This window comes from Panthera onca, chromosome B3 (genome assembly GCF_046562875.1).
Source record: "Panthera onca isolate mPanOnc1 chromosome B3, mPanOnc1 haplotype 2, whole genome shotgun sequence".
Classification (NCBI taxonomy): Eukaryota; Metazoa; Chordata; class Mammalia; order Carnivora; family Felidae; genus Panthera; species Panthera onca.
This window is the reverse complement of record NC_138344.1, coordinates 70,172,139-70,184,133: the sequence shown is the minus strand read 5'-3', so window position 1 is coordinate 70,184,133 and position 11,995 is coordinate 70,172,139. Positions and strand designations below refer to the sequence as shown.

At 35.7% G+C, this 11,995-nt stretch overlaps 2 protein-coding genes across 2 annotated transcripts; both read left to right on the top strand.

Moving 5' to 3' along the window:
* Positions 1–1,613: 1,613 nt before the first annotated feature.
* Positions 1,614–2,555, top strand: LOC132676595 (olfactory receptor 4K13-like). The gene has a single exon (XM_060628636.3). It carries the CDS (start codon positions 1,614–1,616, stop codon positions 2,553–2,555), a length of 942 nt encoding a protein of 313 aa, XP_060484619.3.
* An 8,498-nt stretch (positions 2,556–11,053) lies between these two features.
* Positions 11,054–11,995, top strand: LOC132668401 (olfactory receptor 4L1-like). Its single transcript, XM_060617374.2, has one exon. The coding sequence runs from the start codon at positions 11,054–11,056 to the stop codon at positions 11,993–11,995; it is 942 nt and encodes a 313-aa protein (XP_060473357.2).

Here is an 11,995-nt window from a genome sequence, read left to right as displayed (position 1 = left end):
AATATGATTAAATGTTTATTATGGTTATCTAGATATACTATATTCTTAAAAATTTTAACTGTGTAACTAAAAGGGTGAAATATACTCCCCAAATCACATATATTCTATTTTCTTTTCTGACAATCTGCATTAGCCCTGGGTCTAGGCTCTCATAAAAGCAAGGAAAAGACTCAAGATCAACAACATGCCTGGAATAAGACTTGAAAAATAGAGCTAAAATCAGCCAAACAAGGAAGGTCTTAAGTAGGTGAATTTAAATTGATTGAGCACTGACCTATTCTTTTTACTTGTGTGTATTTTTTGAAAGTTCATTTAGCTTGGCTGAATCCACTTCAGTCAGCAAGCAACATAATATCTATGACTTTTTTCCATGTTTGACAAAGGTAAAAGTTAAAGGAACTTTAAAGAAAATAATTGTGAGGAAGTACAAGTTCAAGTAGGCTAAGTAATCCAAGACAGTACTCTCTTCAAAGAATATATCACATTTTAAGTTTTGTTAGGTCATGTTTACAAAGAAAATGTTTCACCATACTCTTTATCCCTCACTAATGGAGGAAAGAGGAACAAGACTACAAAGGAAAACTTCACTAGTCCTACTAGTAGTGATTTAGGTATTTCTATACACTCAGATATATTATAACATATGACTTAACAAATATCAGAGGGTTGCCTGGGTGGCTCAGTCGGTTAAGCATCTGACTTTGGTTCAGGTCATGATCTCACGGCTTGTGAGTTCAAGCTCTGCATTGGGCTCTGTTCTGACAGCTCAGAGACTAGAGCTAGCTTTGGATTCTGTGTCCCCTCCCCTGGTCACACTCTCTCTCTCAAAAATAAAGATTAAAAAATATTACATAAAAATGGTTATTTGATCCAATTTTCCAACAACGGGATAAGAATGCACAGATGGGACACTTTATGTCTGATCATATGAAATGAAGAGTTAGGCAATATTTAGATGAGCATCTGTAGTTTTGAGAGTCAATCTGGGTCATTCAAGTCTAAAAACCTTAATCTTTCCTCAGTAATTGGGTTTGATCTCAGTTAATGATATAACTGTTTCCGCATTCAATCTTCTAACAACAATATGTTCATGAACAATATGTTCATGATGTATAATTAGTGCTTTTCAAGAAGCATAATGCACTTTATGTGATTTCAGCAATATTTAATATGGCAAACTTTTTACTGCATACCGAATGTCACAAAAAATGTCAGTAAATGCACTTCCTGCAAGAGATAAAATTTATCTTGCTTTTGCCTTCCAAAATTCCTTTATATCATTCTAATAAATTAAATGCTCACACACAGTCTGATCTGCAGCTGAACAAGAAAGGAGAGGTTTTCTCTAATGTCCAACTGACCTTGCCCCTACCAACCAATACACCCATTTTATTTAGTTGTCTCCATTCCCTCCAGTTTATATACTATGTGGTCCAGTGAAATATCTCCTGTAAAATACGAAAGAAGTAGTCATAGTAGCAACAGGGTTGTTTGCCTGGATAAGAGACAGTATGTGAGTAAAGATCAAGTTTATGGACTTGTCAGTCCCTATGACATTCTGTGTGTTTTTCCCTCTTCTAGGCAACCTCTGATAAACTCATACAAAAGGATGAATGGATGTCCCCAACAACAGATCAAGTGTGTCTGAGTTCATCTTGCTGGGACTTTCCACTTCTCGAGAAATTCAAATATTCTTTTTTGCAGTCTTCTTCCTTGTCTATGTAGCCATCATAGTAGGAAACCTCCTCATTGTGATCTCCGTGATAGTTGATACGCATCTTCACTCCCCCATGTATTTCTTTCTGGCAAATTTATCATTTTTTGATTTATGTCTTTCTTCTGCTGCAACTCCCAAAATGATTGCAGACCTCCTTAGAAAACGCAAGACCATCTCCCTGTGGGGCTGCATGGCTCAGATGTTTTTTATGCACTTCTTTGGGGGTGGAGAGATGTCTCTTCTGATAGCTATGGCCATAGACAGGTATGTTGCCATATGCAAGCCCTTGCAGTATCAGACCATTATGAATCGCAGGGTGCTCATTGGGTTTCTGCTGCTCTCATGGGCAATTGGGTCCATACATACCACAAGCCAGATGGTTTTCACTGTAGGTTTACCCTTCTGTGGTCCCAATGTTGTGGACAGCATTTTCTGTGACCTTCCCCTGGTCATCAAGCTTGCCTGCACTGAGACCTATATCCTAGAGCTCTTGGTGATTGCAAATAGTGGACTCCTGTCCCTGATCTGCTTCATTCTCCTGCTCATATCCTACATTGTCATGCTGGTCACCATCTGGCAGCACTCCTCCAGTGCATCCTCTAAGGCAGTGTCCACACTGTCTGCTCACATCACTGTGGTCACTCTCTTCTTTGGTCCTGCTATCTTCATCTATGTTTTCCCGTTCAAGAGTTACTCTGTAGATAAGTTTCTTTCTGTGTTTTACTCTATAATCACCCCTCTCCTTAATCCAATTATTTACACTCTGAGGAATCAAGAAATGAAAGCAGCCATTAAGAGACTCAGCAGCCAGCATATTGGCTCTTGGCTCACTTCCTAAAGAACGTTTATAACAGCTGATTGTTTTGTGTTCTCTGCTATTGGGGTTTTGATATTAAATATCAAATTTAATATTTATCAGAACAATCAAAATTAAAAATTTAAAGACTTTCAATTTCCTCCCTCAAAATTCATGGAATATTAAGGTCAGTTTTATTAAAAATCTAATGTAAAATATTCATAGCAGTAATTTAATACATAAATTAGTGTGCATTCATTACTTCCTTGTACTTTCTTTTCTTAGAAGTCAGGGAAACGACCCTGATGACTGTTTAAAATATCCAATCATATGTCTTCTTACAAAAATTTTATAGTTTTAATGGCCCAGTATGTAAAAATGGGTAAACTTAGTAAGATAGCACACTATACGGTGTTTATTATCAATTTTTATTTCTAAAGTTATATTAAGTAACTTCATAGGTGTTAAAACATCCATCAATATTTGTTAACCATATGGAGTCTTCACAGAGGCATTGTGATTTGAATGGGGATAAGAATACTTTCTCACTATATAGCCTCAATATGCTAATCATCTTTAGTAGAATGTAAAAAATATGCCTAAAAATAAATGTTTCCAACATACCTTTGTGTACTCAAATAGTTTTCTAAGAATCAATATCAACACAAATATTACAGATTAAAACCATGAACTGCTCAGTGCAGCTTGCTGTACCAGATAACATAAACACAATGATTTTTCAACTGAATTCAGTCATTTATGAAACAGTAAAAAAATATTTACTAGGTACCAAGCACTGTCCAAAGCAATACAGATATATGGTTATGGTTATAGACACAGACCTGGTCCCTGCTCTGGAGAGAATATCAAAGCGAGAGATCTATGTCAGGAGTGGTTGTCTCAGAAGATCATTTTAAGGAGAGATGTTTATACCAACACATTAAGAAAGCCCTAGCATTAGACATTTGTGCAAGGAAAAGAACATTCCAGGAAAAGGCCAGTATACATAGACATTGTGAAGTGAGAAAGAGTTTGTAAGTATTAAAAGTAAACCTTGTGAACGAGATGGATGAATAAAAGGGAAAAGATCTATGCCGAGATTTTTTTTAAATTTTTAATGTTTATTTATTTTTGAGAGAGAGAGAGTATGTGTGAGGGGGGAAGGAACAGAGAGAGATGGAGACACAAAATCTGAAGCAGGCTCCAGGCTCTGAGCTGTCAGCAAAGAGCCTGACAGAGGCCTCAAACTCACGAGCTATGAGATCATAAGCTGAAGTTGGATGCTTAAGCCATGGAGCCACCCAGGCACCCCTGTGCTGAGATATTATAGAAGGGAAGAGACCAGAGTTTTCAGGCCTAATGGGTTCCTTTTTATTGCCAATGTAAAGCCATTGAAGTGTTTTGAGAAAGGGAAGGAGGGGATGCCATATTTATTACAGTTTGGTATATACCTCAGTCCTCATAAGTAGAGAATATAATGCATCAAAAGTGAAAGCAAAGGGAATAGTTTTTGGGCTGTTTCAGATAGTAAACCTGAATTTCTTAAATAAACACAAACAATGAGTATGTGGAAACTGTAAAGACTTCCAAAGGCAAAGAGAAAACCTAAAAGTATTTGAACATCTTGGGGACATCTTTTTTGAAGTCGTTTTAAACATTTTTAAATGTCTCAGTTTAAAAATTGTTTTAAATATTTATTTATTTTTGAGAGAGAGAGAGACAGAGCACAAGTGGGGGGAGGGGCACAGAGAGGGGGAGACAGAATCTGAAGCAGGCTCCAGGCTCGGAGCTGTCAGCACAGAGCCCGACATGGGGCTCGAACCCACAAACCATGAGATCATGACCCGAGCCAAAGTCAGATGTTTAACCGACTGAGCCACCCAGGTGCCCCTAAATGTCTCAGTTTAGAAAAATAATAATATTTTTGTTTGAGTTTTTGATAAAATAAAATAATATTTTTGTTTGAAAATTTTTCTTTGAGTATAGTTGACACACATATTACATTACTTTAAGGTGTACAACACTGGGTTTTGACAAACTTTTACATTATGCTATGCTCAACACAAGTGTAGCTCCATCTGTCACCATAAAACAGTATTGTACTTTCATTGACTGTATTTCTTATACTGTGCCTTTTATTCCTGTGACTTGTTCTTTCCATAACAGGCAACCTGTATCTCCCACTTACCATCACCATCCCCCTACCTGCCTCACCTCTGGCAAGCATTAGTTTGTTCACTGTATTTATATGTCGAATTCTGGTTTTTGTTGTTTTTTTTTAACTCATTTATTTTGTTTTTAGATTCCACATATGAGTGAAATCATATGGCATTTGTCTTTCTCTGACTTATTTCACTTAACATCCTGTAGATCATTATGTTGTTGCAAATGGCAAGACTCCATTCTGTTTTATGGCTGAGTAATATTCCTCTCTCTCTCTCTCTCTCTCTCTCTCTCTCTCTGTCTCTGTGTGTGTGTGTGTGTGTGTGTGTGTGTGTGTGCATGCACATGTATAATATCTTCCTTATCCATTCATCTAGTAACGGACACTTTGGTTGCTTCCATATCTTGGATATTATAAATAATGCTACAATAAATGTAGGGGGTGCATAAATCTTTTCAAATTAGTGTTTTCATTTTCTTTGGTTAAATATCCAACAGTGGAATTACTAGATAACATGGTAATTCTATTTTTAATTTTTAGAGAAATCTCCATAATGTTTTCCACAGTGCCTGTACATTACATCCCACCAACAGAGGTAGGTGCACAAGGTTCCTTTTTCTCCACATCCTCACCAACAATCGTTATGTCTTGTCTTTTTGATTCTAGCCATTCTGACAAGTTTAAGGTATTATGTCATTGTGGTTTTGATTTGCATTTCCCTGATGATTAGTCATGTTGGGCACTTTTGCATGAGCCTGTTGACCATCTATATGGCTTCTTTGGAAAATGTCTGTTCAGGTCCTCTGACCATTTTTGTCAGATTTTTTCCTTTTTGTGTGTTCAGTTGTATGAATTCTTTACATATTTTGGGTATCAACCCCTTATTGGATATATTACTTGCAAAAACCTTCCCCCAGCCAGTACAATAACTTTCTGTATTGTTGATGGTTTTCTTTGCAGTGCAAAAGCTTTACAATGTACTTTGCATATCAAACTTAGATATTTTTCCTGTTTATCCCCTTCTTCATCCTTTTAAAATATATTTGTCCTACTTTATTTTGGCTCCAGATTGTGTGCTTCTAACAGTTCAGATTTATTCTGAAAAATTCTATGCATGCCATCCTTTCCAACTGGTTTGGACAATTAGGTCAGAGCACATAATACTGTTCTAATATTATCTTTTGATTTCTATATTTAAGAGGCTTCTTCTTGAAGCATCTCAAATGCCACACTGAACTGTGACACACACTTACTCACCATAAATATTCTTAAAAGGTTTATTTTTCATGGCAATTTTAATCGCTGTGGCTGTATAAGGAACTAAATTAAAAAACAAATTCTTGGTTTCAATCAAAAAGTGTGAAAAATTTATTAACAATGTCTGCTGTGGCCTTTGGAAATTAATGTGGCACCACACGTATCATATATTTGTTACCCTCACTTTCTTGTAATCTTTTCAAGAGGCTTTTAATTGGACAAGCATGGAAGAGTTATATTTAAGAGTATTCAGAAAAATTTCTGTACCATATGAACTCATCTGCAATCATATTGTTACACTGATAGCTTTAAGAATTTTATTTGCTTAATTACATTGTTTTGTAAAAGTGTTGCTACAGATCTTTTTTAATACTTTTGAGTTACCATGAAGTTCTATATAATTATAAAGAGCTAGCAAAATTCTCTATCTTTAGAATGGTTGATTGCAAAACTCCACTAACCAATCATTTATTGATTACCATTATTCCTTTATCGATTACCATGGTGAAAGCCTCCCCAGCTTGCTCATTCAAGCTCTTTCTTCTCTCTTTTTCTCTCTCTCCCTTTACATGTTAAAAGGAGATTTTTCTCTGCTAAGAACTGGCCTATACTTGTGAATTTCCTTATATGCTTTGTTCAGTGTGGGTAATATTTTAACTTTACTTGAATAAATACATTCAATTACCAAATTAATCACAAATATTCAGATTGAGGAAATCAAATTAATAGAATTACTATTTCCTCAAGACTATAATCTATAATAGATCAATTTTCTATCAATGTGCTTGTCCTGCCCCAACCAAAACACCTGAGTTTAGTACAAAGCACTTACTAGAGAAAGTTCACATGGCTGATATACTTCATGAATACACAATCCACTTAAATAATGAGAGAAGAGGTCCTTGCTCTGAACTCTAGGGAACCCTAGCATATTTATTTTAATAATTCCCTTTGGGAGTTGATCACAAGCCTATACCTTATGTATATGATTCTTGTCCTTTTTTGAAAAAAACTGCAAATGATGTTCATATATATTCATGGTGTAAAAAAGATATATATTCAGGATCTCACTGTGTCTGCCCGTCTTTAAAGAGACCACTCCTCAGCTAGAACTGGTAGGTTTAGATAGCAGTGCTAACACCAAACTGCAGTTGCACACTTTAATAAAAGAAAAACTCAGAACTGAATTTTACAGAAACTTAGAACTGAATGATAACCATATTATCTGATAATGAGGGCAACAGTAAAAGATAATTTGGGTCAACTAGCAACTGCACAAATGTATCTAATTTCAGTAAGAGGAACAGCTAGTCTGACTGATAAATAGCACTCACATTCCTGATTTTAGGGGTCAGTTTTACAGTTCGAGTTTATTTTTTGCAATACAAACTTGGGTTAGTTTAATATGTTTGGGATAAAAAAAACTAAAAGAATTTAGAATGTTGTAAAATAATGGAAAAATCGGATTTTTACTTGGCTAAGTTTAGCATCTGTGATAAGTCTAAAATGTAATCTATCAACACTTCAAATAATAAAATGGGAAATATGACTTATTTTTTTCATATTAATTTACTCACATATGTTTTTACCTTCATACATTCAGTATGTATTTCAACACAGAAAACACTTAGGGAACATTAGGTGAGAGCAATGATTAATTTCAATCAGTATTTTTTAAAAAAATCTTCTCCCTCAAGTCTACAAGTATTTTCTTCACTGAAGTTATATAACTTTCTATTCAATATAATTATCTAATTGTACTGGTAATATATTTGTTTTTGGTAATTGTGCAAGCCAAGGACTATCTTCTATTTTTCTAAGTCCACTGGTCTTCTTCCAACGTGTGTGTGTGTGTGTGTGTGTGTGTGTATTGAGAGAGAGAGAGAGAATGAGTGTGTGTACAAGCAGGGGAAGGGCAGAGAGAAGGACAGAGAGAGAGAGAATCCAAAGCAGAATCTGTGCTGTCAGCACAGACCCCCAACACCAGGGCTCGAACTCAAGAACCATGAGATCATGACCTGAGCTCAAATCAAGAGTCTCTCACTTAACCTAACTGAGCCACCCAGTGCCCCCTACCTACATTTAAAAGTTACTTTAATATTTCAAACTTGATCAATATATGAGAATAAAGTCCTTTGTGTATTTATAACGTTAAGTCTTTTTCTATTAATTGTAAAAGTTTATTTTTTAATCAGGAAAATATTTATAATGGCTATTTTGGCAGAATTTGATTTTTGCCTATAAAAGTGAATATTACCCTTGGGTTAGATAATCTATGCACGGCCTAATTCTCTCATAAGATGATTCATTTAAAAAAACCCTCAAGATCACTAAAAAGTGCACAGCCTTTATTCTTATTAAAAGAACTTCCAGTTACACATTTCCACACATATTGTTTAAGTGCATTTGTGGAAATGTATGGAAAAGACTTTGTTACTGAATACAGAGACTCAGTATTGGACATCCCACAGCTTTTCTTCCCCAGACAAGTGCCCTCAGTGGAAAAGAGTGCAGTACGTTTTCATCCTTTAGTCACAAAAAAGGCACAGAAAGAGCCAGGCTCTCCAGTCACAGTTCAAGCATCCCATTCTCAGACAAATTCCTGCTACAGAGAAACCAAACCAGGCCCTATCCACTTTTATCCAATTATTTTTCATTCCTGTTCAGCTCATCACGTCTGTATAATACAGATCATGCAAAAGTTTAAACTTTCCACTTAAGGTTTAACTGTGACTTACGTTAAGAAGAATTATTTTCTTTTTCATACTCTATCTTATTTTTGTCTGTGTCTGAGCAGAAAAACATAGATTTTAAAGATATTTTATCTTTGATCATGTGTATAAATTGTCATAATGAATGATTTCATCTATCCTAACAGAATAGAATCCATCTATATGATGGATATATTTAATGAAGAGGCTTGCAAATTGTTAAAAAAACTAAATTAATAAATATCAATTTTTTTCTTTTAATTTTCCAATTTTACATATTAAAATATTACAAAATTGCTTTTATAATTCTCAAGATTTTCTCCTGTTAGTACCATAAGACTGAGAAATGCATAATTTGAAGCTATACATAACTAGTACGCAGACTCAAGTACTGCATGAAATGGAATAACAATGATGGTGTTAAATCTTTATAATGAAGACAACTAAGGTAATTACATCATTTATATTTATAGAGAAAAATACTTTGACACTGTCTTCTTTACCAAGTCTTACATGGTAAGATTCTTCTGTGGTTCTTACTGGTTTGAGCATCCTTAAAATCATCAGAAAATGAGATAATGCTACAGATAGAATTATGTGATTGTACCTATGTAGGATCTATGGTTGTTTAATAAAATATACAAATATATTCCAAATATGTTACCCTGGGGTCTCATAACAATCTATGAGGTAGTAGAGTAGGTATTATTTGATTTTATGGAAAAATAAATCAATGTTCAAAAGTTAAGAGTATACATCTTTAGTAAATGTTGAGGCCAGGGGCAGAATTTAAATCTTTATTCTTGATTCAGTTTCTTTCTTTAATTCTGATACTTAGGCTAAACAAAAACTTCTGAATATTTCCTGAACTATTAAGCAAAAAAAAAAAAAAAAAAGAAAGAAAGAAAGAAAAGAAAAGAAAGAAATTCAGAGTAGGTTTTGCATGCTCTGTTTTGGTGCTCCAGGACTAGAATGTGCTGTAAGTATCATGCTTTTTGTTTGTATATGTATGAGCCTCCACCTATGTGTTTGGTGTATATCACTAATAGATTTTTTTTTAAGAAGAAAGAAAAACATGCTAGGACCAAAAGATCTAAATCAAAATTAAAAGTAGATAAAAGTAAGCCAACAGTGTCAGCCCAATCTGGATACATATACAGGGTACAAGTGTTAAGGATGTAGGAGCCAAGATAAGAGTTGAGTCAGTCTGCACACAAGTGCAAAACAGTGTCAGAGGAAAGTACTGGGTACAATAATGATAAGCATTTAGGAGCCAAGGAAACATAAACACTACTTGTAAAGACCATCTGTATACACAATATAAAGGGACAAGGAAAAAATAAAAACTCCAGCCAAGAACCCAGCAATAATACATTCAGGAAAATAGGCGAAAAGGCTCAGCAGTGGAGGACACAAGTTTTGTTCTGAATGCACAACGCTATTCAGAAGAAGGAGGAAGAGGAGGACAACATTGATGGGAGGAGGAGGAGGGGAAGGAAGAAGTGAAGACGGAAGGAAGGAAGGAAGGAAGGAAGGAAGGAAGGAAGGAAGGAAGGGAGGGAGGGAGGAAGGGAGGAAGGAAGGAGGAAAAAAGGAAGGGAGGGAATGAGGAAGGAAAGAATGGAGGGAGGGAGGGAAGGAGGAAGGGAGAAAGAGAGAAACCTGGAAACTGAGAAACATTTATGGCCTTGCCTGGAAACTTCCTAGGAAGCTTGTTTTATTATAATTTAGGGGGGCAATAAGAACATATGATAATCCATAACCAGATTATAGCTTCAGGAATAAGCGAAATCATTGCTATACCTCTTTAAGAGAAAAGGGAGGGGAGATGATATAGTATAATTGATATAATAAATTACCCTAAAGCAAGTTGCTGAAAAAAATATATCAACTCACATGCACACATCTGAATATTTTATATTAGGGAAGGGGAAAGAAGCAAAAGATCAAATACTTAGCACCATCACCACAAAGTTATACGACTATATTACTACCCACTTGAATTAAATCATTTGACTAATGGTCATTTGGCTCTTTTACTCATTGACACATTGAACTCATGGTTCATAAACTCATAAACTCATGATAGAAACAACAAATCAACGTGGAGATGCATTCTACACCTGCAAACACTGTTTACAAAATTTTACAATAAATTTCTTATCTTTGGTGCTTTTCTGGCTGAAAAAAATTTGGTACTGTGAATGTTGCTTGAATCAATAAATTGAATGTGTTTTTTGAGAAATGTTCATCTTTTCTCTTTCTATAGGAATCCAATGCTACTTTCTATAGGAATCCAATGCTACTTTCTATATGTTCATATCTTCAAAACTATCAAAGTTTAAATCATCACTTTTTTCAGATTTTCTACATTTTAATGACTTTCTGAAAACCCCTATATAGACTAGATGGATACAATGAATAGCTCAATGATATCAGAGTTTGTTTTGTTAGGACTCACCAACATTTGGGAACTTGAAATTTTCTTTTTTTTCATATTTTTGTTGGCCTATGCAGCTATTGTGGCAGGAAACTTTCTCATCGTGGTCACCGTAACCTTTGACTCACATCTGTACTCCACACCAATGTACTTCCTCCTTGGAAATCTCTCCTTTCTGGATATGTGTATTTCTACAATCACAACCCCTAAGATGGTCACAGATTTTCTCAAGGAGAACAAAACTATTTCCTTGTGGGGCTGTATGGCTCAGATGTTCTTCCTCCACTTTTTAGGGGGCAGTGAGATGACTCTTCTCATAGTCATGGCTGTTGATCGGTACATTGCAATATGCAAACCTCTTCACTACACATCCATCATGAACCGCCGGGTCCTCACGGGCTCTGTGCTGCTGTCCTGGGTTGTCGGTTTTGTGCACACAATGAGCCAGATGGTTTTTACTATCAACTTGCCCTTCTGTGGTCCCAATATATTGGACGATATTTTTTGTGACCTTCCCCTAGTTCTAAAACTTGCCTGCACTGAGACCTATGTTCTGGAGTTGCTGGTAACTGCTGACAGTGGACTGTTGTCTTTCATCTGCTTCATACTCTTGCTCGTTTCCTACACTGTCATTCTGGTAACTGTCCGACGTCGATCTTCTGGTGGACTCTCCAGGGCTCTGTCCACACTGTCCGCTCACATTACTGTGGTCACTCTGTTCTTTGGGCCATGTATCTTCATTTATGCTTGGCCTGTCAGTAGCTTTTCAGTGGATAAGTTTCTTTCTGTGTTTTATTCAATTATTACACCTTTACTGAACCCCATTATTTACACTCTGAGAAATAAGGAGATGAAAGCAGCCATGAATAGGCTGAGGACCCAACACGTCAGATCCAGACAGATCTTCTAG

Excerpts from the sequence above, each read along its gene's own strand:
- LOC132668401 (XM_060617374.2), top strand. The coding sequence starts at position 11,054 with ATGGATACAATGAATAGCTCAATGATATCAGAGTTTGTTTTGTTAGGA.
- LOC132676595 (XM_060628636.3), top strand. The coding sequence starts at position 1,614 with ATGGATGTCCCCAACAACAGATCAAGTGTGTCTGAGTTCATCTTGCTG.